We start from the raw sequence: 27,043 nt of genomic DNA on the forward strand, positions 1-27,043 counted from the left end.
GACCGTGTGTGAGACGTGCATTTATTGCTGAGCTTTACTGCCACCTTGTGGCAAAACGTAACGACTGCATTTTGCATTCATTTTTTTTTTTTAAATGAGAAGGCTGAGCACAATAAAGGTTTCGGAGTTGAATTGCCAATATCAAGTCTTGTTTATTAAAGGTATGTAAACAAAACAAATAACGCTGTCACTCATTTACAGAATACACTGACCGCACGTGCATCAAGTACAAACAGTAAATAAAAACAAGAGGCTTACATCACACGTATTAGAAAAGATAAATTTGTTTCAGGTGAAAAGATTCACATTTGTATGACAGACAGGCTAACAACAAAGTTTCTTAAAACAGTCAGAAGCACCGGACTAAACATTGTCTTATACATTGCCAACAGACTGCCATCAAATAAGCAACATGGTATATGTACAATAAAGCATAACAGTTAGGGGGAGTCAAACTTGGTGTTTAATCCCTGATCGTTAATTTTAAGAGTATAAATTACATTGCAACTGTTCTTGTTTCTAGTTCTCTTCCACACCAGTGTGTCATTTTTTTGGGTCCTCTATTCACAGCGTTTTGAACAAGAAGAATTCCATCTTGGCAATAGCATACCAGCTCCAATAGATGGATTTGCGGTATAATGTTCAGAGCTGGTGCTTTGCATTTATACATCAAAACTGTCATCTGAAACACAGAGTTACAAGAATGTAGTTTAAATCTGGACTGAAAACCAACAAGGCTACCACATGGATAGAAATCATCAGAATCATAGTATAATTAAGAAACTTGAACTTTTATCTGATATTACTAAGTGTATCTGGCAGCACCTCCAGTAATGAAACAATAATAACAGAATAACACAACTTTCCCATAGTGCGGGATTATTGCCATTTGCTACTTATTATGACATAGTTTCAACAGCGTAAACGTTTCACATGAACTTCAGAAAATCTGCATCTGCAGCCATCTGCAGGACTTACAGTAGTACTTATCATAGTTTCAGCGAGTTAACCTCTATGATCTGCTGCAGGATGTTGTCGACGTCTGCCGTCTCCATGCTGATGCCATTCAGGTCCAGTTGGGGCAGCAGGGCCGTGAGTAGCACCACCACGTTATTACGGATGTCTCGCAGGTTCTGCTGTACCGACCTGATGGGAAAACAGTTTCATTATTGAAGCCACGAAGGCTCAGCTTTCATTTTTAAATGTGGAAAAAGACACTCCTTAAAATAGACCCCTCCTCCTCCTCCAAAAAAAGATAAAAGCTGAAAAAGCCATCTGAAAAGACTATTACCACCTCTTCATTGTTAGGGAAATCAATCTAACAACAAACATGTATCACAAAGAGGGTTTTTTCTTGTGTACAACGTTGAACACTCACCTGCTGTCACTGGCCTCGCTGTTACTCGCCGTCATCTTGCTCTGACCTTCTGTCCTCTCCCACCTGGACCTGTTCTGCTCAGGCTGATCTTTTGAATCACACACAGCTTTCTGACTCTGGACCAGCAGCTCCTGAGGCCCTGCAGCCTGAGCCAGGTCAGTGGCAGATGTGGAGCACTGATGAACAGTAAAGGATTATCAAAGTCTGCTTCTAGATAGCCTAAAATAAAGCATGCTATGGTATCTCAGAAGATTTCTCTTAAACAAGCTCTGCGTGTATATTCGTTTGTTTTGGTCACATGACTTTTGTCCTGACATTGATCTGAAAATAAATCAGCACGACTCAATAGTCTGTTTCAAGTTCTTCAGTCTACTTGCACTGAAGACATTTTATGAGCTAAATTCAGTGATTCATCTGATGTAAATTTTATAAATTCATAACATAACATAAAATAGGCCAATTATAAGCAATTCAAATACTTCTGTGGTATCACTTGAATGCATTTCCTTTAGCTGGGTTATTAACAATTTGAAAGAAATGTTTCACAGCTGCTTTTTGTTGCCATTTTAAGACAAAAACAAAGTTGTACACAAGTCCAAAGAATGGCTAATTGGTATTAAGTTAAAATCTTTGAAATGTATTTTCATTGTAAGAAACTATACTGACCTCAGCCAGATCAGTCTGGCAGCCGACGTCTTTGGATGGTGTTGGTGTCACTGATTCTTGATCAGGCTTTTCAGCACTGCTATCATCAGTTGTCATTGTGCCTTGAGTTGTCTTTATGACCTCCTGACCAAGAATGCTCCGTAGCTTCTGAACCTCCTTCTCCAATGCAGCCAGCCTCAGCGCTTTAGCCTCCCCATCACCTCCCTCTGGAGGCTGCATCCTGCTCTGTGGCCCCTCTCTTCTGCTCAGTGGCGATACCACCATGGTCTGGGTGGCTGGGAGTGACTGGGTCCTGGTGGGGCAGGTCGGGGTTTGCTGCAAAGTTTCTGAGTTTTCTACTTGGCTGCTGCTGTTCTTTCTGAATGTTTTTGTTTGTTTGGCAGCATGCAAATCCTCTGCGAGTCCCGAGTCAGATTGCTCCCCATCGGCGTACTTCTTCTTAATCACACAGTAATATAAAGATTCTGACTTCCTTTTGAGGCTACAGAAAACAAAGAGTAGTCAGTTAATTTTAGTCACGTTTTCGCGATATTTATTCTTATCAAATTGTAGATTCTTTACACAATTTCCAACTTCCTTCAAATGAATGTTTTTAGCTTGGCTTTATTGTTTCAGACTGAACCAGTTTAACCCATCCAGATGTTAAAACATATTCTACATTTAATTACACTATATTGCCAAAAGTATTCCCTCACCCATCCAAATAATTAAATTCAGGTGTATAAATTCAAGCACCTCGGCTTGCAGACTGCTTCTACAAACTGTGAAAGAATGGGTCGCTCTCAGGAGCTCAGTGAATTCCAGCATGGTACCATGATAGGATGCTACCTGTGCAACAAGTCCACTCATGAAATTTCCTTGCTACTAAATATTCCACAGTCAACTGTCAGTAGTATTATAACAGAGTAGAAACGATTGGGAACGACAGCAACTCAGCCACGAAGTGGGAGGCCATGTAAAATGACAGAGCGGGGTCAGCAGATGCTGAGGCGCACAGTGCACAGAGGTCGCCAACTTTCTGCAGAATCAATCGCTACAGACCTCCAAACTTCACGTGGCCTTCAGATTAGCTCAAGAACAGAGCTTCATGGAATAGTTTTCCATGGCCGAGATGCAGTGGTATAAAGCACACCGCCACTGGACTCTAGAGCAGTGGAGACGTGTTCTCTGGAGTGACGAATCACGCTTCTCCATCAGGCAATCTGATGGACGAGTCTGGGTTTGGCGGTTGCCAGGATAACGGTGTCTGACTGCATTATGCCAAGTGTAAAGTTTAGTGAAGGGGGGGTTATGGTGTGGGGTTGTTCTTCAGGAGCTGGGCTTGGCCCCTAAGTTCCAGTGAAAGTAACTCTGAATGCTTCAGCATACCAAGAGATTTCAGACAATTTCATACAGCTAAACTTTGTGGAAACAGTTTGGGGATGGTCCCTTCCTTTTCCAACATGACTGCGCACCAGTGCACAAAGAAAGGTCCATAAAAACATGGATGAGCGAGTTTGGTGTGGAAGAACTTGACTGGCCTGAACAGAGTCCTGACCTCAACCCGATAGAACACCTTTGGGATAAATTGCGAGCCAGGCCTTCTCGCCCAACATCAGTGTCTGACCTCACAAATGTGCTGCTGGAAGAATGGTCAAAAATTCCCCAAAACACACTCCTACACTTTGCTAAAAGCTTGCCCAGAAGAGTTGAAGCTGTTATAGCTGCAAAAGACGGGCCGACATCATAAACCCTATGGATTAAGAATGGGATGTCGCTTAAGTTCATATGCGTGTAAAGGCAGATGAGCGACTACTTTTGCCAATCTAGTGTATCTGCATGAATCCCAGTATGTTGTTTCTGTGTCTTTTAACATGCAGCACTGCCACCCTGTGGGGATTCTGTTGTTGCTCTTATTGAATCTGAATTGACATACAACATACCCACCTTAAAGTGTTTATGTGCTGATCATCTCTCTCCTCTGTTTCCATGCACGTGTCTCTCTTTCTGTCGCTCTCCTTGTTTTCAAGCCTCTCACCGTTTTCCAAATGTGTTTGTGCTTCTATGACTTCAGTCTTATCTTTAATGACCGTGTCTCTTTCAATAAGCTTCTCTTGTGGGTGTTTGAATGGCTGTGTCTTTGCATTATCACTTGTGTCTCTGTCTGCATGGTGATCTGTGAAGTTCTGTGTGTTTAAGTCATCATGTTCACGTTGAAGTGTGTTTTCCTCAGAATGCCACCTCATTGCTGAGGCCGAATGCTCGGGTACGTGTCTGGACTGGGAGGTAGGCTGTAGAGGCTCTGATGTACTGCGTGACAAGATTTGATGTCTTTCTTCCTGGAAGTAACACACCTGCAACACAACCAAACACTTATGAAATATCTCCAAATGTTGGTGAGCAAAACTGCCAAAAAAAACCACCACATACCTCTAACGATTTCTCTCGTTTTCTACTTTTGGATTGCTCTCTGCAAGGAAACCAGACCATGATAAATACACTTAATAAGAGGACGTAAATCTGCTATAAAACATTTATCTTCTTCTGTACTGCAATCAAGTCCACAAAACATAAACATAAACTTTAACATTCTTCAGGATTGTGTAAGCTTTCTGACATGCTTACATGTAAACTAAGATGGAGAGCACGCATGTGGCAGTCAAAAACTGCAGCATCTTTCCAGCATCTGCAGGTTATCGCTGTATATTAAAGGCACATTATCATGCTGCTTTTTAGTCCAAACACTCCTACACAGAGTAGTTGGATGTAAATTTACTTTTTCTACACATCATCAACAAATGTGACATTAATACGTTTCAGACCAATGTTGAGCCTGTTAGTTGGGTTATCGGTGACGGACACTATAGAAGAACTTGGACAGTGGTTCACAAACACACCAGTCACATGTAACAAAGTTATTTCGGTTATGCACAAATTAACCTATATGAAGACATGCTTGTTCATTAGTCTGCTTTTTATGACCTTGCAACCTATCCGTCTTGGCAAGCAGCAAGCTAACAGTTACTTATGAACAATAAGCTAGTAAAGCGAGTAGGCTAACTTAATCATTTCAGCTGCTAATTCAAGATCAGCCATTTTAGTTTTCTATATTCTTCCTGAAAACCGATTTGGGTGGTCTTTCATTACATTTGATGAAATCCTTTTACGTCTCAAATTTGCTTCTCCATTCAGCTGAGCCCTAAGTTAATTATCCTCTGTCTGAAACAAATGTCATAGTTCCTGTCTCTTTAAGGTTCTCCCCTCCCTAACTGACCGGCCAGCTTCTGGAAGCCTGCTGAGGGCCAGCACCATAGCCAGTATATTAAAGACTGATATATTCAGTGGGTTGGACACACGAGGCAAATTAGGAAATAAAAAAATAGTCCTCTCCTTCCTGGAGAGGCAACTCTAGCCTATCCCAGCTGCCATTGGGCGCAAGGCAGAATACACCCTGAACAAGAGACAAATGAGAAAAACAACCGCACACACTAAAACTCATTCCTAGGGTCAATTTAGAATCGCCTATGAACCTAACATGTTTTTTGGATGGTGAGAGGAAGTTGGAGTACCCACGGATTCACGGGAAGAATATGCAAACTCCCACATCACCATGCAACCCGTTTCCAAACATCCGCTGCTCCAAAAGACACCCATTCAAAATGCACTAAGATGGTGAAGGCAAAATGCCAAGCTCAGCTCTTCAAAACGGCAGTTTACAAAACCAGTGGTCCAAGACACAGTGGCTTGGATTAACGTTCGGTCTGTGTTCGTAAACTATACTGTTAGCACTCACACACTCATACATTTTTTTCTTGACTAAGTGAAATGACCTGGAATTATCACTGGAACACTGAAACATTCTTTATGCAAGGAGAGGTGACTGTGCCATCCCACAATCACTACTGCCCACTAATTTCAAAGGAATGTAGCTTAAGCATGCTAAAAGAGCTAAAACATGTCTCTGTATGCTAATATGCTAATTAGAACATTTGCACCAGTCCTGTACATCTGCTTGCTTCTCTTCAACTCTCACGTGCACTGTTATTTAATACGGCCAAATACAAAAAAAGCTGCTCTTATTCACTTTTTTTTCGAAATGTAAAAATGGGTCTGAAAAGTGATCTATTAAGACTTCGTGTTCACAAGCGTTCTCCAAGAATCAAATAACTGGTGCTCTGTTTTGGTATCATCTATCATTATCATTTTATTTATCTATTTTACCGGAGCACTCCCATGTATTATCATATAAGTGCAGTCGGACTCTCATCAACACTGAGCACGGTTACATGCACAGCTGAGCGGAGCTACTGTTATGGCTTGATATGGCTGAATGAACATACACTTGCACTTTTACACTGTTAAAAAGATACTGAAAGGATGGAACACTTGAGCATGAGCGGGACACCCTGGCCCATGTGAGTCTTGTTTAGTATTTACATGCAGGAGTGATTTGATCCCCAACAACATCATTTTTGGTGTGCTCGTCCGGCTTTGAGAGCTTTGATTTTGTATGACTTCCACTGGACCAACATGTTCACATGCATTTTAAACGTCTGGTTTTGGTTGGACAAACGCGATCATTGGTTTTTGTTCTGGTGTCACGTAAGCATGCTTAATGCAATAGTTTTTTCTCGGTCTCATGTACTCTCCCTCACGCCTTTACCCGACCTCATGGCATGAGCTGAAGCTCTCGTCCCTCACTTCTGGCTCCAAAAATACAAAACCAAAACAAAAGCAATTGTGACAATCAAATGTCAAGGCTTCAAAAGCAGTAGTCCATAAATCAATGCATGTTCTCCTACAGCCGTCTGTGCCCGTATGTCATGGGCATGCTGTGTTTTTCAGCTCATGAAGGCAGAAAAAAAAAATTGGATATCTATTATTTGGAGCAGTCTGAAGCAGATCATTTTAACATATGCTCACCATATCACATAAAAGCTTTATGTAAATCAAGCTTAGTAGTAACTCAGTAATTTCTAACTGATACATTAACAGCCTTTTTTCAGAATGTGCAAAAACATTGATATCAACAATATGAAAACTCATTCATTCACGGGTAAAGATGTCGTGAAAAACTGACTCTTTTCAGTCCAACTCAACACCTATGGCCAATAGTGCGAGCAAAAAAAGTCTCTCTATGTCACAAACATGCTCTGTCACATGGACAACAACCAGAAATAAGTGCATGAAACTGACAGATGGAAACCACAGCGTGCCATGTATACGGACACAAACAGGCAAAGAGGAAGAAAAGCTGAAGGAAACATTCGTCCATATGAGCGCTTGTAAAAAACTCAAAATGTGAGAGGTGTAGAGAAATGGGAATTTACAGCTTCTTGTGGTTTTTCTGGTAGCTCGGTGTTAACTGCTCTTCTCTCTCCTCTACTTCCTCTGGTGATGAACAGCTTCTGCAAAGATAAAGACGCCCGACTTAGCCAGTCAGCTACAGCTTAGGTACAGTGCAGCCACCAAAACACACCCACACTGATTCAAGCCATAGCTTAAGATACTGAGGTTTTCACAGCTCAATCAGACATGTGCGACCTCTTGCTCATTATAAGGACAAAAAGGTCATGTTTGCTGCCGTGACCTCAAAAAGAAAGTACATTCCAAAGTGTAGCAATAAAGAGCCGAAGGACTTCAGATACAAATAAAGAAAAAAAAAACACATTAAATGTCCTGTAATCATTCATTTTTCCCAGTTAAAACACCGTAACACTGCTGCCTGCTGTGATGGTGGTGAACATACGTCTGCATTTTTTCACATAAACATTGCCCCCAAATGGTGTTACTTAAGAAAAATAGAGAAAACAACAGAAAAACACAAAGACGAACCTGTGACGTGGATTGGGGTTCTGGCTGCAGTTCCAACTTTCAGGAGTGACTTTATAATGGTTTGTGGGAACGCTTCGCCATTTCAGACACTCTTCGCACTGTAACCACATGGGGCCCCTGTAAACGCGACCATATGACAGCTGACCGTAAGTAGGAGAATTAAAGCAGATCTTCAATCATCAATGATGATCTATCGTCTCAGTAGTTCAAGTTACGCTAAACAAAGAGTCTTAAGTCTCTGATTTCAAGCTTTGAAAAGATAAATTGACCAATTTTTGAAAAAAAAAAAAAAACGTTTTTGCACAACAGGGAGTGACCCACATCTTCCGGTATCGGTACCGTTACAGGGAAGCAGAATGTGGACATGTCAGTGTTTCAGCCGAACCAGAATTCCTCCTTTTCATTTACTATCAATGATGACATCGTTTGAACACTAATAGCACAACAGTAAAACATACTTTTCTTTTACAGATTTTCAAGGATGTTTTTTCAAATTCTTTCAAATTACAAATTTTATTACATGATCGCTAAAAAGATTGGTCTCAAGTCCAGAGCTGGGCTGCAGAAAGCTGCAGCAGTGAATCCTCTGTCCCACACAACACACACTCTGGAATGATTCTACTGTCTGAGCGCAGAGTGTAGACAGAGAGATCGCCGAGGCACGCCGGAGCCAAGTTATGACGACACTTGCAAGCGAGGAGAAGAATGTCTATTATGTCTGTTACTCACTCGTCGGCTTCTTGCTCGTCTTCATTGTCATCTTTGTCTACAGCCTGAAACTCGCGCTCTCTGGCTTTCTTCTCCGTCACTTCCTTCCAGTAGTCGTTCAGTTTTAAGCCCAAAGCGCCGAGGGTGAGTCTTGAGAGCAGAAAAAGGCAAACGGCAGTTAATAGCGTTCATCATTTTTGTCTGGCTGGGATCAACCTCTGTCAAAAAAAAGCTAATGTTTGGTGACGAGAGCTGTGGAAGTCAGAGGTGTGTGTCAGATTTGTTGTGTGTGTGTGTGTGTGTGCTGAACCTGTATTCTTTGGTGTACTCAAAGTCCTGCTTGTTATGAGCCGGCTTGAGAAAGTTGCACTCGATGATGCCGATGACCCCGATCCCGACTCGTTGACCCGAGGTCTGCAGGGTTGCGAGGAACGACATATGAGCAGAGGCAATACAGACACCTGCCAGGGTCGAGCGCGCGCAGTACGAGTCTTTTACTTTACCTTAAGCTGGCAGCCCACTTTCTCGTATGCTTTAATGAGTCGGTTCTTGTGGTACATCATGATGCCATAGTGGTCCTTGTTTTTAGGGTTTAACCCAAAAGTCACCTTCACCTTCTCTTTCTGACGGGCAGATAAGGAAAGCAGCACTAGATGTTGCGAGGTTAATCAGAAAGAGATCACATTATCTCTGAGTAGAATACTCCTTTACAAAACGCTAACATTGAAATGAAGACTTAAAAACTATCTTTTGTCACTTGGCAGCTTTCAGCACCACTCTAACAATGAGGAGAATGTCTCATCATCTTTCCATAAACTTAACATTTTTCAGCATTAACGTTAGCTGTTGAAACAGTTTGCAAATGCAAGTCTTTTCTGCCTCATCACCATCTTGCATTTGGTGGGTATTAACATTTTTAATGTATGCTGTGGAATAAAAGTCCACGATAAAAGTCCATTCTTAAAAATGGTAACAAAAATCAACAAAAACAGTTTTTTGTATGTTCTTATTTTCAGCCTCGAACATCTGTTGCCTTGTTCGATTCCAGTGAGTTGCATAGCTTAATTCATCCCAAAAAAGTCACTTGGTTCTCAATTCCTAATTCTATTTCAGTATACTCCAGTACATGTGCAGCAAGTGTAAGGATACACTGAACTGGGGCTTGTACACGTCGTGCTCAATGTGAATAAGCCTCTTTGCAACAAGCTTGGCCAGAATCTTCTTCCCTCTCAGTATGACCTGTGTCCTTGGCTTCAGGTACAAGATACTGAGGTAGGCCTGAGATGAACAAAAACCAAACGAGAGAAGTGACACATTTTGCACGCAAAATTTCTACAGTTGATATACTTTTAGGCGTGACACCATCGTTAATAACCTGAAGGTACATTCTGTAACGCAGAAAAAAAAACACACAAATCGATTCTTACAATGAGAAGTTTAAACACTTAACGAGCCACTAAGCATTGCTTTTGAAGAGAAAGTCGTACGGTGTTACTACAAAACCACAGAAGTTTTGCAGTGGTGGAGAGATTTTCGGTTTGTGCTCGAGACTGGAGCTCAAGCTACACTCACCTCCCCCCCACATGCAGCACTTTTAGGGCTTACCCTGACCAAACCACAACCACTGCATCCGTTACTGTCTGCGTGTGCAATTCACCTAATCTTAAAGGAGCTATATGAGAGCGCTTTTATTTGGCTTGTTTGAAACATTCAAAAATACACTGAGATGTTCAAAATACTGTGAAATATAATCTTTGACATTATGCTCTGAACGTCTATGTCTTATGTCGCAGAGACCAACAGGCTTCAACCCGTCCTGTTTAGACTGACCTTATGCTAGTCAGTCCAGCATAAGGATAAGAAGAGGCAGGGCTACTCGCAAACAAGGTAGGACGACTTACCTATTTAGACTATTAAAAATGGATCATTGTCGCTAACAATTTGCTTTCAGGAACAAGCAGGAACAAGCAAGATGTTCAAGAGCAAATCCAGCCTTTGTGTATATTCCGACTGTGGACAGTTCCCCCACAGAGACTGTAAAAGTGCGTACCGTCCTGTTGCTTCCTCTGTCAGGAGCGACATCTTGCCCACTGCTATTGTTGCCTGGTTATTTTTTGTCCCAAAAGAGAAGGTAGCAATAAGCCCATTTTGTTCCAAAATCTCATGCCCCGCCAAATCCGACCCCTTTTTCCTTCGGCCACTGGACTTCCATTCACTGTAAACGAATTGTGATACTTTCTAAATACATTCAACAGTGTGCTAAGTGTATAAGTCTAATGCAGTGTATTTATAAGTCACTATATTGATCACAACGACGAATTTAAATCTTAAAAATGGATAGAATTCTTATTTTCTTAAGTTACAGTGGAGAGATATCATTTGTAATGAGCAGTAGTTATGGACTGAGGTATGTTCAGAGGTTTATCCTACCGCTTGAGTGAAGAGACATCGCCTGAAGTCAGAATTTGAAGTATGTGCACGCCCTCAGAGTAAGCGGGAATACATTTTGGTGTCTATGCGAATTGGTACATGATGTCAGCTTCAGGTTTTTCTATAGGGCCTCTTTTAGGACAGTTTGTGATATGCACTTTTTTTTCTTTAAATAAAAAACAGGCAGCAAGAAAGCACGATGAGGAAGTACAGCAGGCTGCTTTTTTTCCTCCAATGTCACCACAAAAACATGTATCTTTTCATACAGGATGACAGAATAAACGTCAGTGCAGCACCCATCTCGACCCCCATCGGTGTTGTTGCAGGTCCACACTTCCATTAAAGACCTATGAGAAGAACTTTGCCGCAGTTTAGTGAGTCTGATGGATTCTGCACTGCAGTCTAAAAATGGAGGCTGAAACAACCGAGTCTTTGAGTGTACAAAGAATGTGATTTGTTATACTGTCTCTGCAGACTGACCTGGAGGCTGAATTCTCATAAAAATCTCACGTTGCATATTTTGCTGGACAGTGACAAACGCAGCATATACGCATTCTTGATGACAATCCAACTGACTCACCACTGCCTCGTGAGGAACAAAGTCATATTCTGTTTTAATCCGCAGCACTTAAATATAGCTCCTTTAACTTCTCACTGTAGAATAGTCTCCTAATGAGCCAAAACATTAGATAGATCATTGGTTTTGAGCTTTTCAGCGACTTGAAGGATTACGTTTTGTCTTGAGGAGGTTGTTAAAATCTCTCATTTGTTCGACTAAATTAACAGTTTTAAAATCTGTTCAGTCATGTCAAAATGCTTGGATGGAAACTGGGCCATTTCAGATAAATGTTTCTTAATCAGACAAGTAGAAATACGAACATTCACACCTTTACAACAACTTAGCAAACTTCATTTTTACAGGAAGACGGTGGGATATAAGAAGGCTGAGATTATATTTATTTTACCAACTCACCCTGAGACTGTAATACATGTCTGGGATATTCTGCTCCGGTCTCAAGGATCCACTGTTCCTCAGACCCTTCTTAAGGTCCTCAAACTGAATCTCAGGCAAACGAAAGTCAACGTCATCACTCTCAAAGTCGATCTCCGTATTACCGTCTTTGGCTCTTCAGGATAAGGAAAAGAAAACGGTTGTGAGAACAGGTCGCGACACATTGTCTGCATGCGCTACTTCAGGCTACTTCAAAAGAGTGAAACTCTGCCAGATATTCAAATAGATATTTAAAAGCTTATTGGAAACACGTTTGGATCACAAAATAATGTTTTACTCTTCATGTTTAGAAGTGCATTTTGCAGTACTAGGTAATTATGATCACACGGTGGCTTTTTTTTAGTCTCCAGGGTGAAGAGGAAGTGAAACAAAAAGGTATGAGAAACTTGAACAATTTCACTGGAGACCAGTTTTTTTTTCTGACCAAATGAGAAAGAAAAAACTTCAGTTGTTCAGATGTAAAGTGTCAAATAATCACGTAGGTTTGATTTTGAATATGTGTTGCTCTCCCCTGATTTGCTTAAACCAATGCCTAAACAAATGTGAGTCTGCTCCTGACTGTTTGTCTGTGACTACATGCTCACCAATGTCACCGGGTGCATTTAAACTGAGCTCTACACGGATCCAACACTTAAACCAAGACGTTTGGAATGAACTACAACTAAATAAACACCTCACTCTCCAGAAGAAGTATTTTTAAAGCCTGTTTTCAGTCATTAGAAGATGATTTAATCATAAATTTATCAGCTAAAATGCAGCATGAGCAAATGTTTCTTACCTGCGGACATTCCAGATTAATATCTTGGTGCCTTTTTTGGATGGAATGGAGTCGAAGTGAGCATGTATCTGCTCCTGGGAGTTGATGATGGAGTGCTCGAAGATGGCTGCCAGGCTGGCCTCTGAGTCCTCAGTCACAACCAGTGACTGTGATGCCAAATTAAGGTCAGAACATAACAGAACCTGCACACACCTCCCGTCACAGCCTTCAAACTTGATTTGCTCATTTACATTCAAGTCATTCACACTCTGACAGACTAACACTGGAGGACAAACACACACAACTACGTAGGATGTCTAAATATTCCTGTTCTTTTCACTCTCCATTTGCTTAGGATATTGGTTTGCTGGTTGAAGGGAACTATGGGAACGATGACGGCCTGAGCTTTGATATTTTCCAGGTAGGTCTGAGACAGCATTCCCACAGTCTGACACCCGCCGTTCTTGGTGAAGATGAGCGCGTCGCGGCCCAGGCGCATGGAGCCCGACTTGAAGCCATTCCCGTAAACGCCTATGGCCTGCAGGCTGGCCTTACCCGAGCCCTTCTCTGTAAAGCCGAAGCTGCACACAAAGGTGAATAATCATTGAAATAGCATCCGTGTGTCTGTTTTGATAGTAACTACTTTTACTATAGAATCCACTTTCTTACGACTCACTAATCAACTGTTGATCAGAACATTAAATGTTCAGAAAAAGAGAAAAACTCTTCCAGAATTTTCTGAGGTTGGGAAAATGTCTTTGGCGTGTGACATGCCATGACATTTGTCTTGGCTCTTCTCTTATGTGAGCACTTCACGGTTGCATGCTTGTGACTCACCTGAGCATCTTGTGCAGTTTGCTGGGGGTCATACCGCTGCCATTATCAGTGAAAGTCAGACAGAGTTGATCGTTTTCATGTAGAACATCTATCCAGATCTGTTTGGCAGACACACCGGGGTCTGAGGCGTTGTCTGGAACACGATGGACAGAAAAAATGTTAAAGTCAGGAAGGCACAAGAAGGAAAGACAGTTTTGTTTGTGATACTTTCCATGTAAAACATTTTATATTCAAACGTATGTAGCGAATTCTTACCAATATTGGGCAGAACTATGTCATCACAAATGATGTGTTGCAGAAAATCTTGAATACCTAACAACACAGTGGCAACAGCTACATTTTGTTGCACTGTATATAGTGTACACAGTATTTACATTGCTGTTAACCCTGATCCTCGATAAAAACCTGTGGCAACTGCAGATATTAGATGGGCAAAGGGGAAATTAGACCTTTGGAGCAGCTGGTGCTGTAAATCCTATGTGATTGTGCATGTGCAATACAGCAGTAAGTACAGATTTGAATATTCTGGGAATGTATGAAACGTTTCTCATTACAAAGTCCTAGAAGCTTGTTGGTGTTAGCACAAAGCCTATTTATTTTCTCCTTGATGGCACCTAGTGTCAAACATTAAATGCTTTGAAATGAGCTCTTTGTATCAACCTCCAAAACACACAAATCCAAATTAAAATTGTCTCTTTTTCAACCCTGAGCTGAAAAAAATGAAAACTATTGAGTTAACGAATTGAAATATTGGTGACATACTGATGCTCAGACCAAATAGTGTGCCGTGTTTAACCAAAAAAGAACACTGGAAGGAATACTATGCTCAAAATTTCTGCTAAGACATTATTGTCTGGTGGGTTTCAGAGCTTTTGCTTTCAGAATCACTGTTTTTCTGTTAGTTTGAATGCGTCACACAGGCGGCTGTGACTCGGGAGGTAGAGATATTAAGCTTCAATAAAAAGGTTGATGATTTGACCCCCTACTTCCCCCAGTCAAAGTGTCACCGGGCAAGACACAACCTGGAATAACTCCCAAATCTGTGCCTCTCTGGAACGTTGCTTTGGATAAATGATCGCAGGAGATAACGAACTACTGCACGTGCTACTTCGAAAACGTGCAGAATTTGGGAATAAAAAAAATGCCAGCGACGCTTCTCAATCGGGCCTGGATATGATTTGACACCGTTCCACATATGCTCTCTCCACAACTCTGCGAGGTGACGCACGAGAATGTGGGAACGTAGGTTTGAAAACACAAGCCAGCAGAGCTTTGGCATTCAGTGATGCATCTTCTGTACAGTCAGTTCCTGCTCAAACCCATCAGGCAACAAAGGCAGTCACTCCTGAGCCAATGAGAGCGCACAGAGTGGAGGAACAGCAGTAATGACAGCACAGACACTGACGGTTTATGTCACGTGGAAGCTCGGGTTATCTATGTGCAGATCAAACTGATTGATTGGTTTCAACATACAGTTCAACACAAGGGAGGAATGTTGTGGCGCGTGGACAGAAGACGGAAGCGCTGAGAAACTCTTTTGAGTGAAGGGAGCTAGAGAACAACATTAAGCCCCCCCAAAAAAACCCACTTGTTCATACGTCACAACATAGTTTGGGCAGCTTTAAAAAGTCTTCCACGCAGTTAAGGAGCCATAAGAGACTGTTTCAGGCGTGCGGCGGTGAAGCCGTTTGCGAGTGCGAAAGAGGAAGTCCATCGGTCCATTTTAGCACAATCACAAAGTCTTGTTTTAACCCTCCGCTCAGTTGGTGTGCGATAGCGGAAGAGCGAGCGAAATGAAACCATGAAAAGGTGCACGCGTACGACAACAGAGTGCAGGTGCACCACCAGACCACGCATTATTTTCATGGGATCTCCTTATTAATGCGCACTCACCTATTAACTCTGCCACCGCGCTGAACGGCCAGGTGTGACTTGTGGAGTTGCTGTTCAGGAAGGACGGACTCATCTGTAAAAGCAATCAGAAATAACCAGTAGGCAATGTTTCCGTGTCATTCTGTTAAGTTTAAGAAAAATACATTTTTAAAGCAACTAAGTGTGGCTGAAAGCACTCCCAAGTTGTATAAGATTTGAAAAACTTACGGAACTCAGGCGAATCCCATGCTCGCTTAACCTCGCCATGTTTTGTCGCTGAATATTTTTTGCCTCATGTAGTGTCTGCTCAGACAGCGCAGGTACGTAACTACTCAGATCTGAGCAGTGGGTGCGTCCTGTGGGTCACAGCCAGAGGAAGTCAGACTGAGTCTGCAGTGAGAGCACTGAAACTTAGACGCGGCTGCAGGGCTTAAAGCTGACAGCATGTTTCGGAGAGGACAAACCAAATCGGTGGATTTATCCGATCAGCGACATATACAGCTCTCTCTGACACGCGTGTTTTCCGATTTCTGGTAAGAAAGGTCTCAAAAGAAACCCTAACACACAGACTGTGTCTGATTCTCAGCCATCCACTTTATGTGATAAATAGTCTATACAAATGAGCTGTTCAAAATCAAATGATAAGAATGACCTCCACTGCTTCAGTGCTGGCCAGAAGCATAATAATGATAAAATTAATCCGGAATTGAGGAAATCTACAGAAATACATGCAAGGTTTTGGTAGAGTTTGTTAACACAGAATGGATCCTCACCTTAATAACTGGGACTGTGGATTTATTTCAGTTAGTTCCTTAAACAGTAGTAAACAAAGACTTCTGTGTAATGAGATATGTCTTTGTATTGCTTAGAAAAGATAAAGGTCATTCACTAATTTGTTTGCCACATTGGAAACAACAGGGGAGCGGTCTTACAGACTCAGAAATATTATAATAATAATAATAAAAAGATAGAGAGCCCTAAAGGTTACATGGCCACCCACCCACCCATGTTATACCCGCTTTATACCATTTTTGAGTCAGGTTGGAGCCCATCTCCTTCTGTTGTTGGGTGAGAGGCAGGAAACACTTTGGACAGGTCTACCACAAGGCCAACACAGACAAACAACCACACACATATACACGCCATACACACGATGTGTAACCAGTTCACTACATCATGGTTGCACGTCACACACGTGTTCACTTTATTTGAAAAGAAAACAAACAAAAAATGCAAGACTCAGAGCAAAGTCAGTGACTCATTCCATTTAATATTACAAATTATGAGCTGCTGACCATGTTCAGGCTGCAAACAGAGAAACAAAGAATACATTTTATAGTGAGTTCCCTGTCAAATCATTGCTTAAGACCTGTGACACGTTTTCACAGTGACATCATGTATCGATTAAAAGAATGGAGACAGCAAGTCCAAAGGCACACGTTAGTTTAAACAGGACATGGCATGTGAGATGCACTATGATTCGCAAGCAGGGTTTTTTCACACTGTGCTGCTGTGTAACTTACAAGGAGGCGTGTTTATGGAAAGTGGTGGTGGTTGTGTGTCGGTGGGTGGGACCAAAAGCACTGCGCTCGCTGGAGGTACAAGACGGACAAGTTTTGAACTTTTCCACTGCGCCCGCAGACTAGACTTTGTACATTCAGATCTCACTCTAAATACATGCAACTGGAGTTTTTGAAATAAAAGAATCAAAAGGTTCATATTTTAAATATCAATGTTTTGATATCTTGATAAAGGAAAAAGTGTAATAAACATAAGGTGATTTTCCACCCTCTGCTTCACTTCTGTGGAAAACATTCATTTTGTCTCAAGATATATATAGAGAGCCCAGTCCTTAAGAGATTTGAGAAATCCTTTGACTCTCCAACAGATTTGGGTGTCCACGGCTATGAAAGGACGCTTCAAATGAAATCTTGCACACGTGTCTACATAGGACCACATCTGACTGAATCACACTGAAACTCAGAGGTCGTTTCGGGGTCTGGCCGTGGTCAGACTCGTGTGTCCCAAGGACAGAATGAAATATTTACTGTTGCCTGCAAACAGCAATGGAAAGAGATACCGCAATGAAAAGCCGGTTCCAGCTATTTAATTCTTCATTTAGCAAATTGGATGAGGTTCCGTTGTCCAGGGTGACAATGCCAGAGCATTGTAGCTCAGATCTCATGGGAAAATCTCGCAAGAAACAACACTGAGTTACTCTATGACCTGCCCTAAGTCTGGACCTAAATGCTAAGGGATCTCTCTCGCTTTTATACGAACAACTAATGTTCTGCTAAAAGAAATATTTTGTTTTGAGATAAACATCTTTTGCAAATCATCTGACTTAAGAGAAATTGAGCATCTTTAATTTCAGTCCCAGAGCAAACCGACACAAACAAACGTTTGTTATCTAAGATAAGTATAGATAAAGAAAACATTTCCATCCTTTTATTATCTCCTTCATTCTTTGAAAAAAAAAAAAAAACAACACTCAATTTCTTCTTGCATGAAAAAGTCCCCATCGCTGGTCTCCACTGTTGGAACGTTCCAGTTTTTCTTTCCATCCATTAACTATCGCTGAATAGTCCTCCTCAGAGAATTCCTGAAGGGAACAGAAACAAGATTTCAAGGAAAAGTTCTGTCTCAGCGACATGCTATGTTTAATGACCATTTATGGTACAAATGATCTGTCTGTGAAGGTATGTGCACTTGTGCATGCTAACCTTAATAAATTCATCCTTAATGGCCTCTGCTCTCTGCAGCTCTGTCTTAATCACTTGGATGAACTGGGCAGTCCGATCCTCGGCTCGAACATTGGAGAAACCAGCCTCCTGAATGAACTACATGGACAGACAGATTGAGGATGAGTCAGAGTGGAAACAGCACCACCTCCTGATGGGTCGTAGTAATGCATCAGCAGCACCTTTACAGAGCAGGGCTCTCTGTTCTGTCCTATGGAGTCACTCAGTAATGTAAATCACAAAGTTGTCATTTCATCGACACCGTAAAGGAGTCAGCCCTTGACATATCTGTCCGGCAAGCTGAATGATAGATGTCTCACAGCTTTTTCAGTTTTTACACCCATTCCAACATGTCAGGCTTATTTGAGGGCTTGGCAAACGACAGTAAAGACTCAGCAAAAAGCACATAATTTTCAAAGGAACAAAATCTGCCAAACTCAATTACTCTCTGTGGATTTATATTAGTTTTAACAGGATTGCCAAACAGTAAAACAATCACAGTTTGCTATATTTTTGGAAGCACACGTGCAAGGAAGTGATGGGGAACGAGATAAAACAGGTTCCAGTGCAAACACGAGGTGCACAAACAAGTTAATGAAGACACTGCATGATTGACTGCATGATGTATCGTACATCTGCAATCAGTTGTGTAAATAAAAATGCAACTTTAATAGTACGGCCTAATGGCATTGTTTTATACCGTTCTGTATGTGCTAAACAAAATGTATGTTGAACATCCAATGCCGCCTACATTTTTAAATGCTTTGCCTGCGAACAATGCAATTCACACGAGCTGCTTGTGTCATTGTTAAACTCCCTTTTTTATACCTGCCTAATCCAACTCAGTTTAGTCCAAGGCCATGTATGGAGTCACTCGACGAAAAAGGCGAGAGGTGCCGTGACTTATTTTTTGCAGATGCAGAGATATTTTAAGTTGACATAATAATTGACAAGTTATTATCAAGTTGACATTGATTACCCATGCTCAATCAATAAAAAGTACCTCTGCAACGACTCTGCAAAGTTTAATAGCTTCATATTTAAAGTCAAATTGCGACCATAGTGATAGAACCACATCATTTGAACGTAATCCTTTTTTTAATGAGTAAAATCTAATTTATATCAGCAGCACATTAGAAAGGTTGTAAAAACTTACTCATCATTAGCAACAAAAAAACATATTCACTCCTAATTCTGTTATTGGTGATACTCAGAACGGTTCTTAATCGTCTTTTATTTTTACGTGACATGGTTTATTTCAGGTTGATTTGTTTTGGTTAATTTAATATGAAGCTTTTAAGTCTGTCATTTAATTCTGTTGGGGGTGAAAAATGGAATACTCCAGTTTAATGATTTTTTCGATATTATTGAGGACGTGGTCTGGCAGCCAATTTACTAAAACTTTTTCTCCAAATTTTCACAGGTTGAAATTGAAATGATCTAATGTTTCTCCTATTCTTATCATTCCTCAACTCCACCTTTCACTGATACTTTCAGTTTATAATGAGATAAATAAATACTGAAACTTTCTGTGAGGTTTACATCATGAAAAGAAAGGCAAACAAGAAGGTGATAAAAAGGATGGAATGAAGTTTCACCTGATGTGGATTCATCAGGTTAGTTTTTGTAATTGAAGACATTTTTGGCATTTATGAATTAGAAGAATTCAGGAGAGTTGTATTACCTGGATCCCATTGTTTCTAAATTTGAGCAAATCAACAGAGTTGAACTTTTAGCTGAAGGGGAGCCTCTTCACTCACTTGTTCACCTTTCATTTGTGGTTTTTAAGCAAGCTGACGCTTTGGTGCATTGAACGCCTCCAACAAACGTAACAATAACACAAGCAAAGCATTTAGCACTGTTTACACAGAATTGGCTATTAAGAATTAACTAAAAATTGTCAACATGGGTTTGCATTAGCATGAAAGGGTTAAAGATGAACAAATCTCTGAACTTCAATGAGTCACTGTTGTTCAGAAATGATCAAGATCTACTGTAGGTTTACCTTGCCGTACTCTGATGGTGTATAGAGGACGTAGCCTCTCTGTTTGACATAAGCCTCAAACGCTGGTGTCCAGGGCTTCTTCCCACAGCAGTAGTCTGTGATAAGCAGCTGACCACCTGGTCTTAACCATGACTGGATGCAAAGAAAGTGATAAAGTGACAAATGAATAAATAAAATTAAATAAAAAATGGCCTACAATAAGTTTTTATATACTTTTACTCCACAACAAATTCTGGATGAAATGTCTATGAAATGAGAAGTTAAACTCAATGCTACAGTAAAAATCATGGAGAAACCTCTCACATGGAAGCGTTTAAACAGGGCCAGTTTGTCATCTATGTGCAGGATTGTGTCTCTGCTGTAGATCACATCAAATGAACCTTCAGGAAACGTCCTCTTGGTGGCATCAGCCACCTCAAACTGCACCTGAAGTTAAGCAAATGTCTTTACAGATCTTTCTGACAAACTAACAGAGAAATGATTCCATGAAATCAAAAGGACTGGTGTTAAAACCAACATGATGAGGGATCATACATAACAAGATACATACTGATGGCAGTTTCTCAGCTATTGCCCTCTCCATGGCAATTTCCACCATGTTGTCGGACAGATCCAGGCCAAGCACTTCCACTCCAAATGTCTGAAAAATAATGTAATCCTTAACTACATTTGATTCTTGTAATTGTTATGTTTAATATATGATGTATAATCTCAGTGTTGTTAGCATTAGCAGGGAGCCAGCTAGCTCAGATTTTGTTACCTTTGCCATGAAGAAGTCTCCTCCACCGATGCCACAACCAACATCTAGAACCTTCTGTCCAGGTTTTAGGTTCAGTAGATCCACAAACTCCTGGTAGCATAAACAATTAGTTTTCTTAATCATCAGATTCCATTAAAGCTATACTTTTTGTGCATTTTTCTGTTCTGATTTCATTCTAAATTACACAATCACAATGGACAGGAAGCTCCAGAGAAGTTTTGTTGAGTTAATATCTTGGTTTATGTTTAACCACTTAACCACTCTTGATTTGTCTTGACTCTTTTCGAGTTACTGTTATGTCTAAAAGAGAAACACTGTTCCAGTTCCAGATTAAGCAGAAGGTTTTTAAATAAATTAAAACAAAAAAAAAATACTCTGCTTTGCTGCATTCATAATGAGTCTCTGCCCTGTTCCAACAAACCAGATTCAAACATAAAGGCTCTCCTCACCATCTAGTCCTGAAGTTATGAACAAGCCTGTTAATCATATAGAAATGTGATTCAAAAAGTACACTGTGGAAATTGCTGTGTTCTCTCTAATGAGTTGATAATCAATACCGCATTCAACTCAGCCTATCTGCAACAGCAAGAAGAAAGTGGAAAACTGCAAACAGGTCTGGAAAAAGGAGAATTTACAGCAACTAACCAGCACAAACGCTCACTCACTCAGAGTGACTGATGAGTTAGCTATTTGACCAATACCCTTCTTGCTCAGCTAACTCAAACTTCCATCTGACTTTTCAGGTGATATGGTGTCATACTCTTGCCCTGATTTATGCCCCTTTACATTTTCATTGTCGAGGTCTAAAGAGGATTTCAGAAGATGGTTTTGATTCTGACTTGCTGTTTGTCTTGTGGATTCCACCTGTAGATATATCTCCTTTTATGCATCCAAATTCACTTGATTTCCCACAGCAGGACAGCTGCCAGGTTTTATACACGTCTCAAGATCAATCATAAGCCTGCAACATAAACCTGGCCAGATTGAGGGGAGCAAGTAGGAAATTTACAGATTTTATTCAGTTGAAATATAATCTATGTCATTACAGAGCATGCAGAGTGACCAGGTCTGAACACCCTCTGAAGCAGCTAAACAAAGTGTACAGCTGAGAAAAACATGGATGAGAGACTACACTAACATGTGTGTTTGTTTTGGCATTCCATCCAGTACATTTTAAGAGTTTACTTATTTTGTGTTAGTGTTGGCTCACTGGCAGTTTTTTTTTTTTTTTTGCTGCTTTTGAAAAAGATCAATATTCAACCCTGACATTTCTGTAAACATTTAGATAATAATGTTGGAAAAATCTCTCCGAGGTCAAAAGTTTCTTCTGGCTCATGCCTATTTGTTTGGAACGAAGAGAAAGAGCCATACAGAAAGACAGGGCAGCTTGTCAAACACAAATATAGTAGATAGTTCAAAGAGAATGGAGAAAGCAGAAGGGTCAAAGAGCTTCCTGAGATCAAGCTGACACGATAAAGGCCACTTCATTTGTACGTGACATAGTATACAGCAACTGTTTTTCCAACAACAGGGCTACCAAATGCATGACTCTGAGGCATCTGGAAAAGCCACTATTTTTGCAGACTGATGGACATCGAAAAGTTCATTGGAATCAACCACAGATGTGAGGACTTTCCCTGAAAAACATCAATATGAAAATCTGAAGGATTTGGTTTGTATTTTTGTTGCATCTTTTTATACAAATACTTGATTCCTTTCAGGCATTTTCTTCTGTGTCTACCAGACTTCTTTTCCTACCTTGGTGGTACTGGGGCCACCTGTGCTGACGTAACCAGCCCCAAACATCTTCTCGTAGCGTAGGATGCCTCGTCGTGTGTACTGCTGGTTGTCCAGAAACTGCTGGAAGGTGCTGAAGCCATTCTGAGTGTTTGAGGAGCGGGGAACCTTCTGCAGCAGCCAACAGATTTGGTTTGGATTTTTCTTCATCTGAAACAGGAGGAGGATGAGGAGTTGACAGGTGGGACGAGGACACATGGTTGTGTATACCACAGGCTGACTCTTACAGTACCTCAACGTAGGTCTGGACTTTCTTTCTCAACACGATTTCGAAACCAAACTGTTGTTTCCGATCTGGCGCCTCCATTTGTACTGAAGATACCATATGACTGTACTGTGCCTCACTGCGGTATAAAGTGGGGTTGAAGTCCCTCTTGCTGTCACCTTCAAAGAGAGTAAAAATCAAACATTAGTTACACTGATTTCTGTGGCTAAATATCTATAAACATTTAAGAAACAGAACAATATATGGTTCACATAGACAGCAGAAACTGAATTTGTACTGAAAATTGATCAAACTGAATTTTATATACCATCAATCTTTCTTAAAACCTTCTGATGTCAGATTTAATTGTGATAAATAAGTGATCAACCAGAGAAATCGATGACAGGGAGAAGCCCACTACCTGACCGGTGGTTACAGGACTCTCTGAAAAAGAGAAAGCCGCCAGGCTGCAGCCAATTGAGCATTTTCTCCATGCAGGACTTCAACTCCTCGTCGCTCAGGTACATCAGCAGCCAATTAGAGAAGATGAAGTCGATGCTAAGGAGATAATAAATAAGTGTCTTAATGCGAAGTGATTGAGAGGAAACACCTGTAGGATTTATTTTCTTCTACAGTAACTATTTGAGTTAGAAGCCTTTCAGGCTAAAAACTGCTCATAAATCTCAAGGATAGAACAACCAGAACAGATAAGCTCTTGGAACAAAATCCTATAACAGATTAACCTGGATGAGAGTGAGAAAAAAGTTTGAAGAAGTCACGAAGCCACATCACCCTTAATATGTGTGGAGGTAGTTAAGTGGCAGGTTTTATTGTTGAAATGACAAAACAAAGACGCAGCAGCAGTCTATTTATGTTTGTTGATATTTTCTGTGAATACCTTGAAATTTAATTTAATTGTATGCTCCTAAAGTTTTCTTTTATTTCATTACTTTAACTTGAATATATCATTGTAACCAGACATTAATAAAAACAACTTTTGTAGACCCGATTGTCTGCGATTAGGAGGGATTGGGTTAAGCAAAGGCAGTTGAGGAATAAAGGAAGCAGTTGAATACTCTGAAATAAATGCAGTTAGTGGAACAACGGAAAAAGTAACAGGATCAACAGAACCAGCTTCATCTTCTTTTTGAAGTTTTCATTCATTCATAAAACAGCTATAACATTCAAAAACTATACTGCTTCACTTTTAACATGCTCATAAGTTCTTCACACACACACACCTGTGTTCGGGGACGTCCAGCTTTGTAACATCAGCTTGGATGAAGGTAGCGTTGCTGTGGTGACCATTGTTCTGCCTGTTCTTCGCCACAAAGCTTTCCATAAAGTCCACAGCTGTCACATGGGCAGCCTTGGTCAGCAGGTGTCTGGTGTAACGACTGTAGAGAAAGATGGCAGTTTTGATATATGTAAAATAGTTTAAGTAAAAAAAACCAAAAAAACTTAAATCTATGAAAGGCAGATGTGAATGGAAAGCTTTTTATATAACAACATCTCACCACATGATTTTTAAATTATTTTTTACTGTCGATCAAAACACTATGTGGGCTTTTTCTTTCTTTTTTTGATGTTTTTTCATTTTTTCATTTTTTTTTTTTATAGAAATACAGTTTGTATGTCCAGATTACAGTTTGTTTTAGACACTTGTTATTTGCCCGCATTTTGTCAAAGGCAAAACCAATGTAGCTCACCCAATCCCAGCTCCCAGCTCCAGCACTCTGTATCCAGCCAAAGGAGGCAGCATGGAGAGGATCTCTGGGAGCTCGTGCTCAGTCAGCTCGCTGGCACGAGAATCCAGCATCATCTCCTCCACTGTGGCGAGCTGGGAATGCTCCTTCCAGAACTCTGTCATGTTGCAACGAACTGTAAAAACACAAGTATATGGTTGAGGTGGATACCAGTATCAACACATTCTGATTTAAACACCATCTAAGGATGACGACAAACCGGAGCAACTTTTTAACGGACTGGTCAAACAAAACAAAACAAGTAATAAATAGCAAATAACACATAAAATAATGGCACTCTAAGCTTCTAAATGACAATGTCACTTTACAATGAAGGAATAATGGATTGTAAATGATTGAGTAATCTGAACTACTGAACTATCACCTGGCTGTAAATCATCTATTATCAAAGCTGTAAAAAACACTGTTTTGTGTAAAAACTTAGCGGTTGTGTTTACTCTAGTGATTCCTTTTACTGTCCTTCGGTTTTAAAAGGACGTTTTAAAAATAGCGTGAGCAGAGGAATAATTACAAAACTTTTGCGCTATAATTCCTCAAAAGTAAATCCCCATAGAAAAAGTCATCAAGCAGTCAAGTGAATCATTAGTCAGACCTGCTTAAGTAATCCTACAACAACGCTGTGATGTAAACATTTGCCAAGATTAAGTGTCACCATACACATGTCCTGTGTCACAGATGGGAAGATTTGTATGCTTTTGGCAATATTGTGATTGCCTCAACACATTTAGATTTGCTCTTAAAAAAAGGAGGAGATTAAGCAGAAATTGTTTTGTAAACGTGGTGAGACCTCTGAACCTTCATATCTTTTCATATCTAAGAGTCGTTTTCTAGTAAATAAGAAAAGAAGTGCACACTTCACATTAAGGAGAAGAAAAACAACACAAGTGTAACATAAATGAGACAAAAATGAACTTTTTTTTTCTCTAAAAGTCCAGGATTTTCTGTTGCTTTACATCCAAGTACACATCATTTTATGATGTGCTGAAAGTGAGGCTCTAAACTTAGAAGAAAAAGTGATAAACCAGAGAAAAGAGCTGAACTCATAGCCCATTGCTTAGTTACACACAAAGAAAAGGGATAACTGGAGGGCAATACTGAAGCTGACAAAGCTACAAGGGTCATGCAGCTTCAGTCACATCACTGACACAACCCAGCCCAGTGCTTACAGTAGGATTACTTCCACCAGCTGAGTGAACAATTACAACTAAACAGCACTGGTAGGTTCCACAAAATCCAAACTTTGGCATCATCATATGCTCCAGTCTTCAAAAATCCCCACAATCAAAGTTTAACATAACATTGGTCAAACATTCTTATTCTGCTCATACCTTTTTCCATGGTGATCTTTGGTTGATTATTGCAGCCTAAAATCAATCTTCAATTCCCACTCAAACTGGAAATGAATGGTCGCCTTAGTTACGACCTTTACTTTTACTGCCCTCTTTCTAATTTCATCATGAGTGGGCGCTATTTAAATAACGGTGGCGCGCGGAGGAGGTGGTCGTCAGGTAGGAATCTGCCCATTAGGATGCGTCCAATACGAGGCCAGGGGAGGGGATTAACATGAATAATTATACAGAGATAACGGTTTGCAGACTATCAGAGTACGGGCTTCCTCGCTTTCTGTGCAATAACACTGCATAAAGATGTCAGATGCCGTCAGCTGTCAGCTGCAGAAAAGATGGAGGATCAGCGACATACACTTACAACTTTCTGTGCGACGGCCGTTCTAAATGTGCCTCCCGGCGACGGTGAGCCTCGGTTTGGTCTACTCTCTGTACAGTAGTGCTGACACGTCGGAAATGTCTCGTGGCGTGCCACAATTACGCAACATTGCCTCATACTGTCAAGGTGGAAAGGCGGGCCTGTTGCACTGAGCGGTATGAGGGAGCGACAAGTGGAGGACAGAGACTGAATGATGCTTTTCTTAATCCCTAAAGAGAAAATATGTCATTGCAATGTAAACCATGGAAAAACAACTAACAAGATTAATTAATGAAATAAAAATGAATAAACAACAAAAACAAACAGCTGACAAACTGCTGGGCAGAGAGGCGCTGAATGCATTTGGTTGCTTTTTTTCTGAACTGAAAGCAGGCACTTATACAGGTGAACTTCTAAATGACAGCATGAAAAGAAGCTCACAACCAATAGTTAAACATCTTGGTTGCATGGGAGCTTCTTTACAGTGACATGTCTAAAATCATACAATCTGTTGTGAAAAAGCACAGCAGTTACTCCTTATTTGCTGTTACCATTCTGTCTGTGCTCTCCATCCATATAATTTGTAAATCA

General features: G+C 40.6%; 2 protein-coding genes across 4 annotated transcripts; both read right to left on the minus strand.

The window, feature by feature from the left end:
* Positions 1 to 132: 132 nt before the first annotated feature.
* LOC140318014 (MORC family CW-type zinc finger protein 3) lies at positions 133 to 15,855 on the minus strand. Of its 2 annotated transcripts, XM_072395611.1 has the most exons (18): positions 15,703 to 15,855; positions 15,496 to 15,568; positions 13,603 to 13,735; positions 13,125 to 13,346; positions 12,787 to 12,933; positions 11,970 to 12,123; positions 9,716 to 9,844; positions 9,070 to 9,189; positions 8,877 to 8,980; positions 8,588 to 8,716; positions 7,859 to 7,975; positions 7,354 to 7,431; positions 4,454 to 4,493; positions 3,971 to 4,377; positions 2,045 to 2,525; positions 1,379 to 1,554; positions 979 to 1,146; positions 133 to 682 (listed from the first exon to the last, which is right to left on the minus strand). In XM_072395611.1, the coding sequence occupies exons 1-17, from the start codon at positions 15,739 to 15,741 to the stop codon at positions 990 to 992; spliced, it is 2,706 nt and encodes a 901-aa protein (XP_072251712.1). In that variant the 5' UTR covers positions 15,742 to 15,855; the 3' UTR covers positions 133 to 682; positions 979 to 989. The 2 variants fall into 2 exon arrangements, with proteins under 2 accessions (XP_072251712.1, XP_072251711.1); XM_072395610.1 differs by having other exon boundaries at positions 133 to 1,146.
* Positions 15,856 to 16,724: 869 nt separating this feature from the next.
* Positions 16,725 to 26,176, minus strand: pmt (phosphoethanolamine methyltransferase). 2 transcript variants are annotated; one of them, XR_011917810.1, is made up of 13 exons: positions 26,077 to 26,176; positions 24,692 to 24,863; positions 24,224 to 24,379; positions 23,404 to 23,540; positions 23,010 to 23,161; positions 22,739 to 22,927; positions 20,981 to 21,070; positions 20,771 to 20,860; positions 20,524 to 20,646; positions 20,221 to 20,352; positions 18,198 to 18,314; positions 17,755 to 18,076; positions 16,725 to 17,705 (listed from the first exon to the last, which is right to left on the minus strand). XR_011917810.1 is itself a non-coding variant. In XM_072395617.1 (12 exons), the coding sequence occupies exons 1-12, from the start codon at positions 26,084 to 26,086 to the stop codon at positions 17,966 to 17,968; spliced, it is 1,479 nt and encodes a 492-aa protein (XP_072251718.1). In that variant the 5' UTR covers positions 26,087 to 26,176; the 3' UTR covers positions 16,725 to 17,965. The 2 variants fall into 2 exon arrangements, 1 of the variants encoding a protein (XP_072251718.1); XM_072395617.1 differs by having other exon boundaries at positions 16,725 to 18,076.
* Positions 26,177 to 27,043: the final 867 nt, after the last annotated feature.

This window comes from Leuresthes tenuis, unplaced genomic scaffold (genome assembly GCF_036924035.1).
Source record: "Leuresthes tenuis unplaced genomic scaffold, fLeuTen1.0.hap1 SCAF_11, whole genome shotgun sequence".
NCBI classification, from domain to species: Eukaryota; Metazoa; Chordata; class Actinopteri; order Atheriniformes; family Atherinopsidae; genus Leuresthes; species Leuresthes tenuis.

Bases quoted from the DNA above. Each gene is read 5' to 3' on its own strand.
- LOC140318014 (XM_072395611.1), bottom strand. From the start codon at position 15,741: ATGGCGAGGTTAAGCGAGCATGGGATTCGCCTGAGTTCC. The intron at 8,981-9,069 runs GTAAAGTAAAAG...GCAACCCTGCAG, and splicing joins AAGTGGGCTGCCAGCTTAAG to ACCTCGGGTCAACGAGTCGG. The intron at 7,432-7,858 runs GTTCGTCTTTGT...TTATCTTTGCAG, and splicing joins AACCCCAATCCACGTCACAG to AAGCTGTTCATCACCAGAGG.
- pmt (XM_072395617.1), bottom strand. The intron at 20,647-20,770 runs GTATGTATCTTG...GCTTAACTTCAG, and splicing joins TAGCTGAGAAACTGCCATCA to GTGCAGTTTGAGGTGGCTGA. The intron at 20,353-20,523 runs GTGAGAGGTTTC...CTTTGCATCCAG, and splicing joins CCCTGTTTAAACGCTTCCAT to TCATGGTTAAGACCAGGTGG.